A 22,863-nucleotide genomic window follows, 5' to 3' on the forward strand; every position below is an offset into this window, starting at 1 on the left:
AGCCAGGTCTGCCAGACCCTGAATCGGTATCTCTCTCCCCTTTAAGTTTCAGCCTCATCAGGGCAGGGGTTCTGCCTTGTTTATCCCCCACCTCCTAAAGCCTAGAATAGTACCTGACACTGGGTACTTGATAAATATTTTGACTGACTCACTGACTAGGTCAGGCAGCAGAAGCAGAACATTATTTCAGAGATAAAGCCGAACATAAGCTACACCATAAACCTCTCTCCCTCTTCTTTCTTCACCTTCCTCTACAGCGCTCCAAACTTCTAGGCGTGTGGCCAAAGGCAACTTATATTACCTCTTTGGGCCTCAGTTTCCTTGTCTGTGCAATAGGGATAGTAATAGTACATACCTCATAGGGTCGTGGTGAGGACTATATAAGTTAACACATGCAGGGCATTTAGCATAGGACTTGGAACACTGTACTGGCCATTTCTACTTTTTTGGGGGGCTATTTAGGGCCGCACTTGAGGCATATGGAGGTTCCCAGGCTAGGGGTCTAATCCGAGGTACAGCTGCCGGCCTATACTACGGACACAGCAATGCAGGATCTGAGCTGTGTCTGCGACCCACACCACAGCTCACGGCAATGCCAGATCCTTAACCCACTGAGCAAGGCCAGGGATCAAACCCGCAACCTCATGGTTCCTCGTCAGATTCATCTCTGCTGTGCCACAACGGGAACTCCTGGCATTTCTACCTTTATCCTCCCCCTCCTCCTCATCATCATTTCTCTATCCTGTCGTTTTCCTTATCATTTTCCATTCTTTTATAGTTATACTTCTTTGACTCTTGTTCTATACAAGTTTTTTTTTCCCTCCTGAAAAAAGGTAATATCTCCATCTTTCTAGAACACGCAGAGTAAGGGAGGGACCGTTAGGTTGCAGACACAACCTCCAAGCCCCTGGGCTCCCCAACATCTACCCTCAGAGCTGAAACCAGTGGGGGTGACACCCTGTCACTTGTCACTGGAATCCTGGCAACATTTCTGGAAAGTGGCGTCACCTGATTGACACCTGTGGCTCTCCAGTGCTTGGCAGAGTATCCAGCAAGCATGTGTCTTTCTAATTTAAAATAGGGGTGACTAGGGAATTGATAGGAATTTTAAGACCCCAAATTAATTTGGTTAACAATGAAGTCAGGGTTGGTTTGGAGTTGAAATGGTCTTCTTTTCCTTCCCGCAATGTGGGAAAGGTGTTGACTAAGGGGGAGCTGTTTGCTGGGCTCGCAGTCTCCCCTCCCCCACCCTCACATCCTGATAATAGCTTGGCTGTGGGTCCAGGAGCACAGAGGCAGCTGTTACTCCCCAGGTGATAGAGCCACAGAGGTGCGTGTGGGGCTGGGGCTTGACCCAAGAGGAGCACTGGCAAGGAAGCAGCTGAGCCAGGAGGGGGAGCCTGGCTGGATGAATAGGGTCAGTTTCAGTGCCCACCTCTATCCACCCCATGCCACCATGCCTGCTTTCCATGACGAATGGCCAGGAGAGGAAGAGAGGAAGCATCTCCTAAACAACACGGTAATGTGAGTAAGACATGCATCCTACGGCTATACCCAAGAGAGCTCTCTTCAGGGAATTCTGAGCAATACTGCCAGGGCATTGGGCTACAGCCAGGGCAGGGTGGTTCCAGATGGAGGACCAAGTCCTGAAATACAAGGGCATTCAAGTTCCAGTCTTCTACCTCAGTCCACATGTGCAGGAGGTGGGGGCAACCCCCTGACCTCTGCAGTGGGCTTGGAGGAAGCGCCTATGTCCCAAAGTGCTAAGGCCTGAGAATTAACTGGGAGAAATGTTGCATCTCTTCATATAATGACACTCACACTACACGTGTGTGAACTGTGTACGTAAAATATTCACCTCATTTGTGTTGCTCTGATTTTGTGTTACATAAGGAAGAAATTTAGAGACCCTTGACCCATGGGCAGAGGCCAGTTCTGTTACAACGAAAGGCTTGGAGCAGAGCTGATGAGATCAGGCTTGGCTCACAAGCCTCCCTCTCTGCCTCCTCTAATGATGAAACCTGTTCCCATTTTTCAGCACTTATTACCGTCAGGCGCTGGGCCAAGTGCATTACATGGATTATCTTTACAACCCTCAAAACTACAGGCGGCTGAGATCCCCTTCGTTTTACAGAGGAAGAAACGGAGGCTTCAGGTGTTTAAGTAACTTGCCCGAGGTCACAAAGGTAAGAAGGGAGCCAGGATTCAAGCTTTGGTTTTGACTGTGGTAAAAACGCTTATTCTTACCCAGTGGCCATTCGTTCTTCGACTTTGACATGCACCAAACTCACTTAGGGTAATATTTATTAGAATGGAGGTTCTGGGTCCCACTTCTTCACATTCTGATTCAGCCTGGATTGGAACCAGGAATCCGCAATTTTTTTTTGTCTTTTGTCTTTTTTTTAGGGCTGCACCCATGGCACATGGAGGTTCCCAGGCTAGGGGTCGAATCGGAGCTGTTGCTACTGGCCTATACCAAAGCCACACCAACACCAGATCCAAGCCATGTCTGCGACCTACACCACAGCTCACAGCAACGCCAGATTCTTAACCCACTGAGCAAGGCCAGGGATCAAACCTGCAACCTCATGGTTCTTAGTCAGATTCGTTTCCGCTGCGCCATGATGGGAACTCCGGAATCTGCATCTTTAACACGTGCCTCAGGCTCACCTGAGACAGGTGGTCCAGGAACCCACTCTGAGAAACAGTGCTCCAGTTGACCTTGCCCCCAAGAAAACCCACCGGCAAGCAGTGAGTACCCTTTGCCCTCCTCACCCAGCTTCCGTAATTGGCCCATCTCTTCACATCCCTCAGCCCTTCCCTCAGAGTTAGCGAACTTACTGTATATAAACACACAGGTGCACCTGTAGGTCCCTTTCTTTTTACTTTTCCTTTTTCCTTCTCCTTTTGAAAGGACGTGTTTTCCCCTCCTAATGTGTACCAAGCTCCCAGCCTTTGACTTTTCAGCAGAAGAGGCTTTAGTCTGTCCTCTGCTTCCACAGCAGCTTCTCACTCCCACACGTACTCACCTCCATCCCATGGTGAGATGTCCTATGGACCCTCTGGTGGTAAAACTAGTATTTTTTGATAAGCTACTTCATGAAAGGGGTGGCAGGGCTAGTGCGTACATGCCCGCTTACCAGTCAGGAAGCTACTCCAGAGAAGCACTGCCTTGCTGTCTTATAGTTCTTCCTCAGAGGAGAGAGTCTGATCTTCACACAGGGTGAGGGGTGTGTGTATGTGTGTGTGTGTACACGGACACCAAGGTGGTGCCTGCTGATGGCTGCATTTTCCTGTTTGCTGGCTGGAGACACCACCATTCATAGATCAAGGATCTTAAAGATGTGCCAAAGGAAGAAAAACAGCCTCTCTTCTTCTTAGTCCAACTCAGGCAATTACATAGCACACAGGCTGTGCCACCCCCCAACACACCTCCCCCCCACACACACACAGAGCCAGGACACCTGGGTGTCCTCCTTGGTTCTCACCTCTGTGTAGGCCTGGGTCACCTGCTCATACAAGGACTGGTGGTGGTGGATCGCCAGCTCCAGGTCCTGCATCTCGGATGGCAGGCCACCTTCACTGCACATCTTGCACCAGGCGTCCACTCCTGACAGGAACTGGAAGGAGATGCCAGCTGGGTCAGTGTGGGGGCACTGGGGGTGGGTAAGGGGCAGATTATGTAGAGATGGTCAGACACCTTGGGAATAAGCATCAGGACCTCTGGAAGCCTTCAGAGTCCACTGCAGAGGGTGGAGTTTTTTCTTTAATTCTACAAACACCAACCCCAGATAAGTAGTCAGACTCATACCCATTTAGGAAGTGTGGTTTCCCACAAAGATAGATGACTATTTATGAAATTTCTAGGGATGGGAACTGTCTACCTTTTCAGTAGGTTATATCCACATGCTGATTATAAAATGCAAGTGTGCCAGCGGCTTCCTGTCCTGTGCATACTCACAGGCACATGCAAGAGGCAACATATAATAAAATGGGATGTTTCCAAACATGTGATTTAGAGTGTGGACACAGAGCTGTGAAGAATAGCAAAGAACATTTCACACAGGCCCAATCGGCACTCTAGGGAACTTGCAGAGACCATTCCCACAGGGGATGGAGATTAACACTCAACAAGATCCCTGCTGTTGGGTCAGAATCCCCTGGGGGTGGGGGAGGGGAGGGCGGCTGAGGGGGAAGGACTGTACTGTGCCTACCGTGGCTTCTGAGATGTGATATATAGACATAGCTCTTGACAGACATCAAATTATTTAAAAGTTAAAACTAACAACTGTGGAAGACTCTGGGTCTCCATGCACAAAGGGTTAGCTAACTGAAATCACTCAGATTTATTGGGTGGAAAATACACCTCTAAAATGCAAATAATTCTTCACCCAACAGTCTGGAATGGTTCTGTCTGTGATTCTTCTTGCCTGGCTGCACAGCTCCACTTAAATTAATTGCCTAAATACCTTTTTATCTCATTGCCTAGGACAGCCCATATGAGGATAATAAAGAGCTGCCCAAATAAACACATTGAAAAAATAGCCTTGAACCTGCTGTTCGGTGTGTATGTATGTGTATCTGCATGTGTTTTCCAGCTAAAAGGAAGCATGGTTTATGAGTTTCCCTGAAGGAATGGAAATACCTGAGAAACTGCATTCAAAAAAGGATACAAATAAAACCACTTCTGATCCAAACTAATCCAAGTCAGGAAACATCAAATAGAAGTTGACTCCTTCAGTTGCTCTCAGCTCAGGTACTAGGTTTCTGCAACTGTGTGAGTTCTAGTCTTGGTATTATTGTCAGCTTTCAGTCCTTAGCCAGGTTGGTTTTTTCTCTGTATGTTTTTATTACACGTGGAAAAATGCTGGGTGGCAGCCAGGGTCAGACTGCACGCACTTGCTATATCTCAGAAGCTGCTTTGCTTCAGCAACAATCATTTTTTAAAGGAACCTGAAAGCAACTTGACACTCCTGTGACTGCTGTGGGGGAGTTCCTTTTCAAGGCCTTTGAGACATCTATCAGAGTCTAACCAGAGTCCCATAGCAGATCCCACAGAATGGTCATCTCAAGGAGAGAAAGAAAGAGAGAGAGAAGTACCGAACCTCCACTGCCAAGCTGGAGAAACTTCAACAAAGTGTGCAAGTGATAGGGCTGAAGAGAGGACAGGAGATGAGACGTGAATATTCTCATGGTCCAAGAACAAATCGGTCACTATCAGCCACTTCCCCCAACATCTTACATCATCTTAAACAACAGCAACAACAACAAAGAGGCTGGATCCCTCTCCATGTGTAAGGGCTGTTCTTGACTTAATATCTTTGGGGAGGTCTCAGATGGAAACAGACACAAGTGGAGGAAATACTATGATACAGGATAGTATGTTGAACAAATACCTGCAGTAGTGATGTCTACCATTTAAAAAACACACTAGGCACCTTACATGCTCCACCTCTAATTCTTAAAACAGTGCTGTGAGATTTATGACTACCTCCACATTAAAGATGAAGAAACAAGCTCTGGAAGATGAGGTGACTTGCCAGGAATTAATGCTTAGGACCTACCTGTGTCTGGCATCAAAGCCGAGACTTTCAGTTGTCCCATGCTGCCTTCCAAGTTAGGTAGGCAGCTGAGGAAGATATTTAAGGTGTGACCTTGTGCCTGATCATATTATCTTCGAGCTACCCAAATGTCATACATATAAAGAAATAGAGGTTAAGACCAAGGCTTTAAAGTTAGACACACCTGGATTGAAATCCCAGATGCCTATTGATTGTATCATTTTCATAGGGGTGTTTACTAACCAGCATACAAAGGTATATATGTATGTGTACACACACATACACGTGTGTTATAAACTTTGCTTGTATAAAAGGTGAATAGCACATAATTTACAAAGAATAATAACATAGAGAATGTTTCTTATGATAAATTCCATGTAACAAATTGCTTCTCACAGATGCTTTCATGTGCAAGTGACAAACATATAGTTCCAACAAAAAAGCTGGTTGATACTTTCACTTTTGTTAAGGTGTAGCACAAAAGTGAAAAATATCTGGAGACATGTCAGAATGTTACTCATTCACCAATGACTGCAAGTGACTTCCTTGATAAATTGAATAATAGCTTTTGACTATCAGAGGTTTATTTCCTTAAGTTTGTGTGCTGTTCATAATGTAACAGCTATACACAGGGCACATTTTTAGGCTTAATTTGCATTTTATTTGTTTATTTATTTATTTATTTTTGCTTTTTAGGGCCACATCTACGGCATATTAAGGTTTCCAGGCTAGGGGTCAAATCTGAGATACAGCTCTAGCCTACACCACAGCCATAGCAATGCAGGATCCGAGCTGTGTCTGAGACCTACTCCATAGCTCATGGCAATGCCAGATCCTTATCCCACTGAGTTAGGCCAAGGATTGAACCCGCAACCTCATGGTTCCTAGTCGAGTTTGTTAACCGCTGAGCCACAACAGGAACTCCTTAAATTGCATTTTAAAAGATTTATTTTCCCTCTAATTTTCTTAAGACTCCAGATAATCAATAAAACAACAAATCAAACCCTGGCTTATTAACATCTGATGATTTTCATGGTGCAAAACTTTTACCTTGGCCTATTCATGTTACCATCACAAAACCATCAAATGTGGAATTGGGAAGAAGTAATCAGGAGCCATAACTGTATGTTGTTTCTACCACAGACGTAAACAGAAATAATACCAAGAATACGGAAAATAATAAAATGTGGTAAAATAATTGAAAATGATGAGTGTTGAATACTCCTTACCTTTGTCTTTAATATGCTGTATTTAATTTAAATTTACATAGTTTAAAGTAATGGCTATATTTAACAATCAGCTCATAGAATTCCTGAAAATTCAACAATTGGCTCTCCCCAAGCTGGTTAGAGTCAGCTCCAACATGCCACTGGATCTTAGATCACTTAATCTCCCTGAGTTTCTCTGCTTCTCTCTACAAAACGGGTTAGTCCATGTCACTGGCCAATGACAGTAAGTAAATGGCAATAAGTAATTATTATTTTTGTCCATTGTATTATTATTACATTACCATTACTCACAGCAAATGCTTGATGTAAAATTAGTTTCCTCCTGCTCTCAGCAGTCAATGATCAGTTTTGTTTCACCCTTTTGGTCTATGCTCATGGAAAACAAACTAAGCAGTCATCACACACACACTCGCACAGACACAACAATAAGCCACTAAGCAGAATGTAAACAGGCTCTGGGTTCCTTCCTGTCTAACTGTTAAGCAAAGCCACCAAGAGTTACCAATGTCTCTGGGCCCACAGGGGCCATGAAAGTGTAGAACATGGATTATTGTCACAACTACTCAGCAGGGTCTTTGGTATTCTGAGGAGAGGAGGGGCTCTCCACCCTCAGTGTACGTATCCCCACCCTGCCCTGGCCCTGTCCCTCTACTCCCCACTGCTGGCTACTACAGCAGCTCCCTTGCCTCACCTGCTCAGCCTTCTGATGGAACACCGCAGACATGGCGAGGATGGTGCTGCGTTCATCCAGGGCGGCCGCAAAGCTCTTCCACTCCTGGTCTAGCTGCGTGGAGATCTGCTTGATTTGCTGCGAGGCATAATGGCCAGCCTCTGAGAGGCGGGAAGCCACAGACATGATGCGGTTGATGTTGACATAGGCATTCTGGGAAGCAAGGGAGAACAGGCGCTTAGTGGGGCAGGCTCAAAAGGCACTCACGCAGCACTCTAGGCAGGGGAATACATGGGGAAGGAGGTTACCCAGAACAAAAAGTCTGAGAGAGTCTAGTATTGGCCACGCCAGTGTATCCACTTGGGGGCCAAAGGAGGTCTCTGTCTATGACACAAAGTTTTAGTAGCTGGCAGGTACATTCTGGGGACCAACATAGTTTTTGTGCCAACTATGAATGCCCATGAATGCAGTCACCTTACATGGACCACTGTAATAATCCTCGCAGTCATCTTAGGAGGTCAAGCCAAGGGGATAGCATGATACTTGGAAGAGTTTCTCTCTGGAAGCAATGGCTCAGACCAGGGCAACAGCCAGAGGAGCCAAAGGCACCTCTCTCACTCAGGAGAAAGCTGTACCCAGGGCACTACTGTCAACTACAACAGGGTGCAGGGCAAAGGACACATGGCACATGATAACTACACATCTTCCTACCACCAAGTGAAGACTTTGCTGCGCTTCCCCCACCGAGAGAGCTGGAGAACTGGCCAGCAGCCAGGGCTTAAATAGAGAGAGCACATGTAGCCACAACATCCATGCTAAAAATACAGTCTGTGGAGCCCTTTCTTATCTCTACTTGACTTCAGAACATTTTCCTACCTGACCCCAAAAAGGCATCTGTGGGGGGTCTCCTGGGACTGCTGACTGCTCTTACCCAGTGTTTTGTTTATATTCATTTCTATCTTTGATTTCCAATTAAAAATTCATGATCATGTGTGATGGTCCCTACTAGGCCAGCAGAAAATTCTCTAGGAAGGACTAAGACAAAAGGAAACCCCCACAAACGAAGACAGTAATGAGAATGGTTATTTTTAACCGCTACCTCCTATTAATTGAGGTGTCAAAACAATTGAGTAATATTGTGTCACCTCCAGGGAGCTTTTCTGACTCACACAATGTCTGTCTGAAGAAGGACCAGAGTGGCAGGTTGCTGGCATACCTTTGTTCTTTGTTATGAATCTTCTCATATGATAATAAATATTCTTCAGCAACAGCATTTTCTCTTGGCTCTATCAGCTCAGTGGTAGTTCATTAATAATGGGTAAGTTTAATGAAGGTTCTTTATTTTCCTTTCCCTCTTCCCTCCTGCTCCCCATTCATCTTCATTGTCTCCAACCTCAAGAACTCCATCCCAAACCTGAGCCAAGTGGATAAGGTCTCCCTTCCTTTAAAAGGTCTCTGTGGAAACTCTGAGGTTAAGAGAACTACTTGAACAAAAATCCATCCTAATGTTTAATGACCTCCCAGGTGTAATCTCTGTGTGAAGTCTGATCTGAGAACTTTCTGACATAATGCATTTCGTTAATAGAACTAGAATACTAGTAACTCTTATTATTTGAAATAACTATCCTTTAAAGATTTAGGAGTCATTATCAGCCCTGTTTTCTGAGTTAGGATAGGGTTTCTTCTTAAAATTAAACTCTCTTTATAGAACCGACAGAAAAACCACTCTGACTTAGAAATAGAAGAAAAGAGGAGATGGGATTAAGATGGCAGAATAGAAGGACTGGAGCTCAACTTCTCTCCTATAAACAACAAAATTCACAACTGAAGACTGAGCAGTCTTCACTCAAATGGACTGGAAACCTTAAAAAAGATATCCTACTCCAGAAGAAAAAGAGAAGGACACATCAAGAGGTAGGAGGGGTGATTACATGATATAAACAACCCCATACCTGCCGGGTGGGAAGCCCCACAGACTGGAAACTACCTGGTTCACAGAGACTCACCTACAGGAGTGAGAGTGCTGAGCCCCACATCAAACTCTCACATGTGGGGAACTTGCACTGGGAGAAAGAGCCCCTGGAGCATCTGGCATTGAAGGCCAGTGGGGCTTGTGCACAGGAGCTCCATGGGACTGGGGGAAACGGAGACCCCGTTCTTAAAAGCCACACACAGACTTTCATGTGCACTGGGTCCCAGGGCAAAGCAAAGTCTCCATAGGAATCTGGGTCAAACCTGACTGCAGTTCTTGGAGGACCTCCTGGGAAAACAGGGGTGAATGTGGCTTCTTGTGAGGGAAGGACATTGAAAGCAAAGCTCTCGGGAATATTCAGCAGCCCTGCCTTTCTCTGGAGGTGGCCATTTAGGGAAAATCTGGCCCCACCCATCAAATCTGAGAAGCCCTAGGGAAAACAACAATCCAGGTGGGATCACAGCCCCAACCCTCAGTAAACAGACTACCTAAAGACCCCTCAAGCACACAGACACCTCTAACCCCAGAGACTAAGCCCCAACCACCAGAGGGATTAGAATCAGCTCCACCTACCAGTGGGCAGGCATCAGCCTCTCCCATCAGGAAGCCTACAGCAAGCCCCCATAGAGACTTCAGCCACAGGGGGGCAGACAGCAGAAGTAAGAGAGGCTACAACTCTTTTATCTGTAAAAAGGTCACCACACCAAAATCCTATAAAAATGAAAAGACAGAGGACTATAACTCAGATGAGGGAGAAAGGAAAAACCCCAGAAAATCAGCTAAGCCATGAGGACATTCTCAACCTCCAAGAAAAAGACTTTAGACTGTTGATGCTGAAGATGATGCAAGACATTGGGAATAAACTGGAGGCAAAGATGGATAACTTACAGGAAACACTGAGCAAAGAGATACAAATATAAACCTTAAACAAGAAGACATGCAAAATACAATAACTGAAATAAAAAGTCACTAGAAGCAGCTAACAGCAGAATACAGGAGGCTGAAGAACGAATAAGTGAGGGGGAGGACAGATTAGAGGAAATTATGAATGCGGAACAGAAAAGAGAAAAAAGATTGAAAACAAATGAAGAGCATCTCAGAGAACTCTGGGACAATGTTAAACACACCAACATCCATATTATAGGGATGCCAGAAGGAGAAGGGAGAGAGAGAAGGAGACAGAAAAAATATTCCAAGAGGTAACAGCTGAAAACTTCCCTAACATGGGGAAGGAAGCACCCACTCAAATCCAGGAAGCACAAGAGTACCATATAAAATACACCCAAGGAGGAACACCCCGAGACACATATTAATCAAACTGACCAAAATTAAAGACAAAGAGAAAATCTTGAAAGCAGCTAGGGAAAAGAAACAAATAACATACAAGGGAACCCCAATAAGGTTATTGGCAGATTTTTCAGCAGAAACTCTGCAGGCCAGGAGGGAGTGGCATGATATAGCTAACGCGATGAAAGGAAGAAACCTCCAACTAAGATTACTCTACCCAGCAAGGCTCTCATTCAGATTTGAAGGAGAAATCAAAACCTTCACAGATAAGCAAAAGCTGAGAGAATTCAGCAACACTAAACCAGCCTTACAACAAATACTAAAGAACTTCTATAGGCAGAAAAGAAAAGACAGCAACAGGAAACAAAAATGCCACAAATGATAAGGCTCACCAGTAAAGGTATATCTACAGTAAAGATACAAAATCATCCATGCACGATTATACCACCAAAATCAGAAATCATGAGAAGAGGTGGGTACAAATACAGGACACTGGAGATGAACTTGCAATTAAGAGAACAACAACTTAAAATAATCTCGTGTACATTTAGACTCATATCAAAACTTCAGAATAACTGCAAACCAAAAAATCTACAATTGATACACAAACAAAGAAAAATCAACTCAAATACAACACTAAAGATAATCATCAAACAAGAAGAGGAGAGAATAAGAGAAGGAAAGAAAAAAGAGCAGCAAAAACAAATCCAAAGCAATTAATAAAATGGCAATAAGAACATACATATCAATAATTACCTTAAATGTTAATGCACTAAACGCCCCAACCAAAAGACATAGACTGGCTGAATGGATCAAAAACAAGGCCCATATATATGCTGTCTTCAAGAGACCCACTTCACTTCTAGGGACACATACAAATTGAAAGTGAGAGGATGGAAGAAAATATGTCATGCAAATGGGGATCAAAAGAAAGCTGGAGTAGCAATACTCCTATCAGACAAAATAGACTTTAAAATGAAGAATATTTCAAGGGACAAAGAAGAACATTACATAATGATCAAAGCATCAATCCAAGAAGAAGCTATAACAATTTTAAATATCTACGCACCCAACACAGGTTCACCACAACATATAAGGCAACTGCTAACAACCTTAAAAGAACAAATCAACAATAACACAATAATAGTGGGGACTTGGACACCCCACTTACAGCAATGGACAGATCAACCAGACAGAAAATCAATAAGGAAACACAGGCCATGAATGAAGCTTTAAACCAGATGGACTTAATAGATATTTATAGGACATTCATCCAAAAGCAACAGAATACACATTCTTCTCAAGTGTACATGGAATATTCTCTAAGGTTGATCATATCCTGGGCTACAAATCCAACCTCCATAACTTTAAGAAAATTGAAATCATATCAAGCATATTTTCTGACCACAACGCTATATGACTGGAAATCAACAACAAGGAAAAAACTGCAAAAAACACAAACATGTGGAGACTAAACAACATGCTACTAAACAACCATGGATCACTGAAGAAATCAAAGAGGAAATTTAAAAATACCTAGCAGCAAATGACAACAAAGATACTACACTCCAAAACCTATGGGATGCAACAAAAGCTGTTCTAAGAGGAAAGTTTATAGCAATACAAGCCCACCACAGGAAACAAGGAAAAGCTCAAATAAACAAGCTAACTTTACATCTAAAGCAGCTCGAGAGAGAACAGACAAGATCTAAAGTTAGTAGAAGGAATGAAATCATAAAGATCAAAGCAGAAATCAATGAAATAGAAGCAAAGAAAACCATAGAAAAGATCAATGAAACAAAAAGCTGGTTCTCTGAAAAGATCAACAAAATTGATAAACACTTAGCCAGACTTATCAAGCAAAAAAGAGAGAGGACTCAAATCAATAAAATTAGAAATGAAAAAGGAGAAGTAACAACAGACATCACAGAAATACAAAGGATCATAAGAGACTACTATATGAAACTGTATGCCAAAAAAATGGAAAACCTAGAAGAAATGGTACAATTGTTAGAAAAGTACAATCTTCCAAGGCTAAACCAAGATGAAATAGAAAAGATGAATGGACCCATCACAAGAACTGAAATTGAAACTATGATTAAAAAACTTCCAGCAAACAAAAGTCCAGGACCAGATGGCTTCACAGGCGAATTCTAGCATTTAGAGAAGAGCTAACACCTATTCTTCTGAAACTATTTCAAAAAATTGCAGAGGAAGGGATACTCCCAAACTCATTCTATGAGGCCACCATCACCCTGATACCAAAACCAGACTAAGATACCACAAAAAAAGAAAACTACAGGCCAGTTTCACTGATGAACTTGATGCAAAAATCCTCAACAAAATACTAGCAAACCACATCCAGCAATACATTGAAAGGATTATACATCATGATCAAGTGGGATTTATCCCAGGGATGCAAGGGTTCTTCATTATCCACAAATCCATCAGTGTGATACACCACATTAACAAACTGAAGAATAAAAACCATAAGATCCTCTCACTAGACGTGGAAAAAGCCTTTTGACAACATCCAACACCCATTTCTGATAAAAACCCTTCAGAAAGTGGGCATAACGGGAACCTACCTCAACATAATAAAGGTCACATATGACACACCCACAGTGAACATCATTCTCAATGGTGAAAAGCTGAAAGAATTCCCACGGAGATCAGGAACAAGACAAGGATGTCCACTCTCACCACTACTCTTCAACATAGTTTTGGAAGTCCTAGCCACGGCAATCAAGAAGTAAAAGAGATAAAAGGAATCCAAATTGGAAAGGAAGAAGTAAAACTATCCCTATTGGCAGATGACATGATACTATACCTAGAGAATCCTAAAGACTCTACCAGAAAACTGTTAGAGCTCATCCGTGAATTTGGCAAAGTCGCAGGATACAAAACGAATACACAGAAATTGATGGCATTTCTCTACACTAACAATGAAAGAGCAGAAAAAGAAATTAGGGAAGCAATCCCGTTTACCGTCGCATCCAAAAGAATAAAATACCTAGGAGTAAACCTACCTAAAGAGACAAAGGATCTGTACTCTGAAAACTATAAGCCACTGATGAAAGAAATCAAAGATGACACAAATAGATGGAAAGACATACCATGCTTGTGGATTGGAAGAGTTAATATTATCAAAATGACTATACTATCCACGGCAATCTACAGATTCAATGCAATCCCTATCAAATTACCAAGGACATTTTTCACAGAACTCGAACAAAATATTTTAAAGTTTGTTTGGAAGCACAAAAGACCCAGAATAGCCAAAGACATCCTGAAAAAGAAAAATGGAGCTGGAGGAATCAGGCACCCGGAGTCCAGACTATACTACAAAGCAACAATCATCAAAACTACATGGTACTGGCACAAAGACAAAAATTGAGATGAGTGGAGCAGGATAGAAAGCCCAGAATTAAACCCACACACCTATAGCCAACTCATCTATGACAATGGAGAAAGGACATCTTGTTCAATAAGTGGTGCTGGGAAAACTGGACAGCCACAGGTAAAAGAATGAAATTAGAACACTCTCTAACACCATACACAAAAAGAAACTCAAAATGGATTAAAGACCTACACATAAGACCAGACACTATAAAACTCTTATAGGAAAACATAGGCCAAACACTCTCCGAAATAAATGACAGCAACATCTTCTCAGATCCACCTCTTAGAGTATTAACAAAAAAAAAACAAAAATAAACAAATGGGACCTAATCAAACTTCAAAGTTTCTGCACTGCAAAGGAAACCCTAAACAAAATGAAAAGACAACCCACAGAATGGGAGAAAATCTTTGCAAGTGAATCAACTGACAAGAGATTCATCTCCAAAATTTATAAACAGCTTCTGTAGCTCCATACAAAAAACAAACAACCGCATCAAAAAATGGGCAGAAGATCTAAATAGACAGTTCTCCAAAGAAGACATACAGAAAAGATGTTCAACATCACTCATTCTTAGAGAAATGCAAATCAAAACCACAATGAGGTGTCACTTAACACCAGCCAGAATGGCCATCATCAAAAAGTCTAGAAATAATAAGTGCTGGATAGGGTGTGGAGAAAAAGGAACCCTAGTACATTGTTGGTGGCATTGTAAATTGGTGCAACCACCATGGAAAGCAGTATGGAAATTCCTCAGAAAACTAAAAATAGAACTACCATTTGATCCAGCAATCCCACTCCTGGGCATCTATCCAGAGAAAACCACGACTTGCAAAGACACATGTACTTCAATGTTCATTGTAGCACTATTTACAATAGCCAAGACATGGAAACAACCTAAATGTCCATCGACAGAGGAGTGGATCAAGAAGATGTTACATATACGCAATGGAATATTACTCAGCCATTAAAAGGAATGAAATACTGGCATTTTTAGCAAGATGGATGGACCTAGAAATGATCATGCTAAGTGAAGTCAGTCATACAATGAGATACCAACATCAAATGCTTTCACTGACATGTGGAATCTGAAAAAAGGACAGACTGAACTTCTTTGCAGAACAGATGCTGACTCACAGACATTGAAAAACTTATGGTCTCTGGAGGAGACAGTTTGGGGGTGGGGGGATGTGCTTGGGTTATGGGATGGAAATCCTGTGAAATTGGATTGTTATGATCATTATACAACTACAGATGTGATAAATTCATTTGAGTAATAAAAAAAAAGAAATAGAAGAAAAGAGAGAAAAAGATATATGCTAATTTTAATAGTCTGTCTTCTGAGAGACTGATATTTGGATTGCGCCCCCTTCCATTTCCTGCTTAGGTTACACCCAAAGCAGACCTTGAATGAGGATTTGGGGCACACTGCTTATTCCCAGGAAACACAGTGAGGGAGGAGACAAGTCAAAGAGGGAAGGGAGGCAAAGTAGGAATGGATGTGCCCATTGGTGGGTTGCTGCTGTGACCATCTGGGGTCCTCCCTCCTGAAGCCTTCTGAGAAATGCTGTAGAACACACTTTGGCACATCCCACTGGGAAATGAGGGATGTGGGATATTCATGCGCCAAGTCCCATTGCTCATGGGTGAAGGTCTCCCCTGGAGTTATTCCTGGGCATTTCCCGCATGACCTATGCACAGACCAAGCACAATCCCCATGTCAGAGTGTGGCCACGAGCAGAGAAGGCTGTTGGTGTGTATAGGAACCACCTGCAGATGACCTTCAGGGTAGACTGAGGGGATATAGGTAGGATCCTGCCAGTCTTTCCAACTGGATTCAAAGCTGTTTGTCCAAACTGCATTCAAATCCTGGGAACCCACACCCCCACACACATATTCATCTACAGCTATCTAGAGTTGTTGGGTTTTCCTGTCCTCAGAAAGACCTTATGTCCTTTGGGCAGATGGGGATGCAAGAATAGCAATGAGAGCAGAGCATGGTCTGTCCCCAGGGTCTCTCGTGTGCAGGGATGTCTGCCCTTTATCATCACTGCCTGTTTATATTCTCTCCCCACAGAGAACTTGGGGAGGTGTGTTTCTGCTCACTTTCAGGAAGAACTTTCCAGCTATTAGAGATGTCAAACTATGGCTGCCTCTGGAGGTTGTTAACACCTTGTCACTCATTGAACTATTTATGGAGAGTGGGCCAGGCTCTGTATTGGGGGCCATGGAAGATCAAAGAGGAAAGAGACAGGATTCCTTCCAGGTCTCACAGCTGAGACTTAAGAAATGTCTTCAAGGAGTTCCCGTCATGGCGCAGTGGTTAATGAATCCGACTAGGAACCATGAGGTTGCAGGTTCGTTCCCTGCCCTCGCTCAGTGGGTTAAGGATCCGACGTTGCCATGAGCTGTGGTGTAGGTTGCAGACGCGGCTCAGATCCTGCATTGCTGTGGCTCTGGCGTAGGCTGGCAGCTACAGCTCCGATTGGACCCATAGCCTGGGAACCTCCATATGCCATGGGAGCGGCCCAAGAAATGGCAAAAAGACAAAAAAAAAAAAAAAAAAAAAAAAGAAAAAGAAAAGTCTTCAAATAACTATAATTTAAAGGAGAATGAAGGCAGCTCGCTGTGGGGATGCAGGGGAAGGGATCCGAACTCCTGGCAAGGTTGCTGGAAAGGAGCTTCCTGCACAGAAGGGGAAGGTGAGGCTGGTGATCTTCCAAGGTCTCCTCTACCCCCGTGATTATAAATGAAAGCCCAAAACAAACAAACCCCCAAAAGACCACAGCTTACATTTCACATTCTAGAGACTAGCACAGTAAATGCCTTTTTGTTTCCTTATCCGTGGGCAGAGAAATGTCTTACTAAAGCTAACAAATGATTATGCCCCACACAAGAAGTAGAGGCAGTATTCCTCACAATAGAGGGATAAATATAATGTTGACTCATGAATCTGCTCATTATTCTTTTCTACAGCCCCTGTGCAGAGCAGCAAAACACTGCAGGTGGGTCACATTGCCCAAGTTCATCATCATTTCTTCTTCATGTCCCTCCAGCCTAGAACTTGAGACAAATAGGCAGACAGATTCTAAACTGGAGTCACAAACCAAATGAAAAGAGAGGAGGGCAGAGGAGGTTCCACGTGACTTAAAAGGACAGAATAAGCTTAACAAACTTAAGAATCCGACTAAACAGGGTGCTTGGTCATTAGGACCAGCCCCACAGCAGGGAATGTTGCCCATGTCATAGCCTTTGGTCAATCCTCCATATAGTTTTCCTGTGTCACTGTTTATGCCCCTGTTAAACAGCATCTGGGACTCATGTTTGTCCTGGGGGCATGGCCAGTGGGAATGGATGTTTTGACTCTTCATGGCCTTTCCATTTTCTACCAGCTGCCTCCTCCACTCCTGTCCATCTGACTGGTTCTGCTGTTCTTCCCTGTCAGCCCCCAATACCTTTGCTGCTGCAGAGCTGTCCTCAGTCAAGGGCATCAGAGTGGCTAGGCCAGGAGTTAGATGTGAGTTCTGGCCCAGCCTGGCACTCACATAAGATGCCACTTGGCTCCCTCTGTTCTCTGCTTCCTCATCTGTAAAATGAAAGAGCTGAACCAAACCTCACAAACACTCCATTTCTGGGTAAGCGGTGTTGGTGCCATCTACCCAGGCCTCTAGGTGTGTGCCCTGTTCATGGAAGGAGGCCAGACTGAGTGCAGAGAGAACCTGGAGGTCACAGTCTTCTGTCTCATCTTCAGTGCCTGGGGGAGTACTAACTAAATCTATTTCCCTCCGAAGACACTTTTCCATGGAGGAGGTGGGCCATAAACAACAAGGGTAACTCAAACCTGTCAAGCACCCATGTGCAGAAAGAAGATTTTAAACAGAAGAGTAACGTGATGGTTTACGGTTTCAAAAACCTGCTCTGTTCGCTAAAGGACTGGTAAGAGGATGCCTTTGTGGAGTGAGACTCAGGGAGAGCAGAGCAGCTTACCCCAGAGGAACATGTAGCACAGTCTCAGCTGTCCACATGCCTTATCCCCCAGTCTGGCTCTGCTCTCTGCCCTGTCATGTGAAGGCCATGGCTGGAGCTGGGTGACCGGGGGGCCAGCTGCTCCCTTCTCCCTCCTCTCTGTAGCCCCTTCCTCTCAGCTGAGCTGCAGAGACTAACCAACTTCCCTGACTTAATAAGCCAACATTTCTGACTTAGTTTCTTTTTTTTTTTTTTTTTTTTTTTTTTGTCTTTTTAGGGCTGCACCCGTGGCATATGGAGGCTCCCAGGCTAGGGGTCCAGTCAGAGCTGTAGCTGCTGGCCTATACCACAGTCACAGCAACACGAGATTCGAGTCGAGTCTGTGACCTACACCACAGCTCACAGCAATGCTGGATCGTTAACCCACTGAGTGAGGCCATGGATTGAATCCGCAATCTCATGGTTCCTAGTTGGGTTTGTTAACCACTGAGCCACGACAGGAACTCCATGACTTAGTATCTTCTTAAACCCTTACCTCAAGACTGCTTTATTGGAGTTCCTGTTGTGGTACAGAGGAAATGAATCTGACTAGTATCCATGAAGATGAGGGTTCAATTCCTGGCCTCGCTCAGTGGGTCAGGAATCCGGCCTTTCTATGAGCTGTAGTGCAGGTCCCAGACACGGCTTGGATCTGGCGTAGCTGTGCTATGGCCTACACCACAGCTCATGGAAACACCAGATCCCCGACCCACTGAGCGAGGCCGGGGATTGAATCCACATCTTCTTGGATACTAGTCTGGTTTGTTTCGGCTGAGCCACAACGGGAACATCTGCTTTATTAATTTAAACCTTCCACCATATCAGTGCTGCTATTATTACTGTCATTATTCAAAGTGTCTCATTATCCAAGGTTTAAATAGACTCTCCCCTGCAGTATGAAATGCACTGCAGCCTGGTCTGCTGCATCATCCACCCCCACCTCCATCTCCCCTCAAAGGCTTTCCTCTCTGATCATTCTGGCTACAAATGGGAAAAATAAGTAAATTCCAGCAAAATTTTGCTAACTCAAAACCCTCTATATTTATACTTTGCCCCCACTTTTGTTGCATACAAAACTCTCTGTTTTCTTCATCCCAGCAGCCGTTAACTGGAGATTACAAAACGGATGGCAGGCCCCTTCTCCTGAGGGCTTGTCTCTTGCTGTGATTAACTGAAATCAATGGAACAGAGTGTTCCTGCTTAAAGAACTAGTTGGCCAAATCTTGATGAAAATTTTCAGCCCCGCCAAAGGCTTTCATTTTGAACCTGGCTCCTGGCTGCCAAAAACATGCAAACTGGCTTGCAAGGTTATTGATAACTTTCCACTTTAAAATTCAGCTGAACGTTCTCTTTAAATGTAGTTTCTTATGTGGTATACTCTGAAAGAGATACTGGTTCTTCTAGAAATAATCAGTTGATGCAAGCTATCATTTTGGTAACCCTAGGTCTGTGTCAGGGTCTGATTGGAAGACCAATCAGATCACTTCTGAATATTATTTGAACCCCATTCACTTCACCCCTAAAATCAGGGGTGAATTTTATGCTCCTATGGTCATAGTCCCCCACCCTGAATCAGAAACTGCCTTTTCTGGGTTACATGAGAGAACATAAAGCAGCCAGTCAGTTGCCTGGCATATAACCAATAACTCAAAGAATGTTGTATCTTTTCCTACATCCAATTTCAGCAGATTAGTGTTAACTCTCTAAGTTAAGTACCAATCAAATCAAAGCATTAGTAGAAAAGTATAACAAAAGGAAAGATCTATCAACTATCCCAACTAGAGACAAATATTCCAGTAAGTGTCCAAGGTCCACTGTATTTCATAGAGAGTGTGTCACAAAGTCCCTGCTTTTCCTCAGAACAAGTCCTAGTCCAGGAGCCTGCCACAGGGACCTGCCCCACAGCAGGGAAAGTTGCCCAGCTGCCTGTCAGGCCACTGGTCTGCATACCACAGCCCCTGTGCTGGCAGATGCCCTTGCCCTAGGATTCAAGGGTCTGGAGCCCTGAATTGTCCACAGGTCTTTCTTTGACCCAGAAAAACTAGAGAATTCAGAATGAGCCCATGACTAGCTCTTTGAGCCATATCCTTTGAACCTTAAGTCAGAAAAATAGAAGTACAGAAGTCTCTTTCTCTTGGCAGCCTTTTTTTTTTTTTTTTTTTTTTTTTTTTTTTTTTTTTTTATCTTTTAAGGGCTGCACCCGTGGCATATAGAGGCTCCCAGGCTAGGGGTCCAATCGGAGCTGTAGCTGCTGCCCTATACCACAGCCATAGGAACTTGGGATCTGAGCCACATCTGTGACCTACACCACAGCTCATGGCAACACCCAATCCTTAACACACTGAGCAAGACCAGGGATAGAACCTGCATCCTCATGGATACTAGCCAGATCTGTTTCCACTGAGCCATGATGGGAACTCCTTGACAGAGCCTTCCCAAGGTATCTCTACTACCTTGACATGTGTGAGCCACACCCAGAAGTGGAGTGTCCAGCCTCATACAAGGGGACAGATCCATCCCCTTATCACTGACAAAAGGTGGCTGAAGCCTCCTCCCCAGGCCAGGTATAGGGACTGGTCACATTGTTGTCTGGGGAGGGGTGTATCTCTTTGTCACCTCTAGGACAGCAAAGGACAGCAGGAACACCTCCAGGAGTCCTTTGTGAGGAATGAGTCCTGGGCACAGGGTTTTCACTTCCATTCTGCTCAGTGGGGCTGCAGCTTTTAAATGATTATTGTGAAAATGGAATTTGTGATCTGTCAGATCATCGCAGAAGGTGAGGCCAACTAAGACATAGAGGCCACTTTTCTGAAAGAGGTTTGGTCCTCTAGACAAGCCCTGGAGACCTTGACTCTCCAAATCCAAAAGTCCATGGAGGGATGCCAGGTAAACATCTGGCCAATGGCCAAGGTCATCAGCAAAATCATTCAGGTCAAATGAAAACCGAATGTTAAATCAAAATGTGAATTACAAAATATAAACAGTCTAGCCTCAGCTGAGAGAAACATTATGCATACCGGAGAAGCACACCCAAAGGTTACTGAGTCCTCTTTTGTACTAGATATACATGGTGCTGGCAGGGTTTCTTTGGGGTCTTTTTCTCATCTCAATTCTCTCGTGTATAGAGGTTATATTTATTTATTTATTTATTTATTTATATTTATAAAAAAACTATCTATATCTATATACATTTGTTTAGCTAGGAGGAAATGGTCTTAAAACTCTAAGGTTTTATCCCCCAGCCCTCTCCCTCCCCAGTGAAATTAATATATCAAAACACCAAGTGTCTATGAATGATGGAATAAGGGGGAGTTTAACATTCAAACTTCTACTTTTATCTAACACATTCTCTTTATTGAGATACAAAGGTTGCTTCTAGTTTTCACTTTTCATTTTTTTTTCTCTACAAATAATGCAGGGAGTTGCTGAGTAGTTTTAACTTCAATAGATTTGGTATTTAAAATATCTCCTAGTTTTAAAAATTATTTTAATGTATCTTTAATTTTAATAGACTTGGTCAGGTTGCATTCCATTAAAGCTGTAATTATTCAAATGTCCCCATATCTTTTTACTCTGATACAGCATTTTTTTACAAGGAAAGTACAATTTATGTGCAAGTGGAATAGGCAAAAATTTAGTGAGCAAATTATGGTTTCAGGGAGTTCCCGTTGTGGCTCAGTGGTTAACGAACCTGACTAGGATCCATGAGGACAAGGGTTTAATCCCTGGCCTCACTCAGTGGGTTAAGGATCTGGCATTGCCATGAGCTGTGGTGTAGGTCAAACATGCAGCTCGGATCCAGCATTGTTGAGGCTGTGGTGTAGGCTGGTGGCTATAGCTCCGATTGGACCCCTAGCCTGGGAACCTCCATATGCTGTGGGTGTAGCCCTAAAAAGACATATATATATATATGTCCTTTCAGAAAGAAAGGAATGTAAATACTTTATTTAAAGTCTTTTAGAAGTCAAGTTCATATAACAATCTCATGTTACAGTTAGAAAAAATCTAAAACCCAGGTATTTCTTGAATCTACCTAGTAGATGTTTAAAAAGTTTGTTAAATCAATTAAGGATGTGTTTAAAGTTACAAAAAGAGAGGCAAGTTGGGACTAGACCCAGGTCTCCTGATTCCTCATCTGCTTGACCGCTCTGTTTATACTACCTTTTTTCTCATGCCCTACAGTTTATATTAAAAGTTTTTGTTTTGTAACACTCAAAGAGAGCCATGAGGCAAGGTTTTGGAGATTTTCCCATACAGCTTTCAGAGGCTTCATAAGTAACATTCAGGATCAGTAAGAAAATAGAGATTGTGCCAAAGCAATGGAAAAAGCTGAACTTCACCTCCTTTTTCCCAATTAATAATACCATATGTATTGCATACATCTTTGTTAGTACCAAACCTGCTTTGGGTCCTGAAGCTGTTAAAGCATCGGCTTATGATTAATTAGTTGAACATTACCACGTAAACCTGCTGATCCCACCTTGAAACATATGGACTCCGGGATGGTAACATCTGGAATAAGAGCTGTCCATGCTTGAAACTCTACTACAACAGCTATGAGATGGGGTGAGCGCCAAAGGAACCTCTAACTTCTGCCTCCCTCAAACCACAGGGTGCCCTCTAGGAGGTCAAATAGGGCAGCTGATGGATGACTATCTGGTCAGATCTGGCCAAACAGTAGGTCAAACCATGTGGAAGCCATCTGTCACTGTCGGACAGAAAGAGGAAAGGAGCTGGAA

General features: G+C 43.5%; 1 protein-coding gene across 1 annotated transcript in view; it reads right to left on the bottom strand.

The window, feature by feature from the left end:
- KALRN (kalirin RhoGEF kinase) overlaps positions 1–22,863 on the bottom strand; it is a 623,278-nt gene that overhangs the window by 395,955 nt on the left and 204,460 nt on the right. The window contains 2 exon segments of the mRNA XM_021071254.1: positions 3,489–3,620; positions 7,482–7,673. Coding sequence (XP_020926913.1) covers positions 3,489–3,620; positions 7,482–7,673 — 324 coding nt within the window.

The sequence above is a fragment of the Sus scrofa genome, chromosome 13 (genome assembly GCF_000003025.6).
Source record: "Sus scrofa isolate TJ Tabasco breed Duroc chromosome 13, Sscrofa11.1, whole genome shotgun sequence".
NCBI lineage: Eukaryota > Metazoa > Chordata > Mammalia > Artiodactyla > Suidae > Sus > Sus scrofa.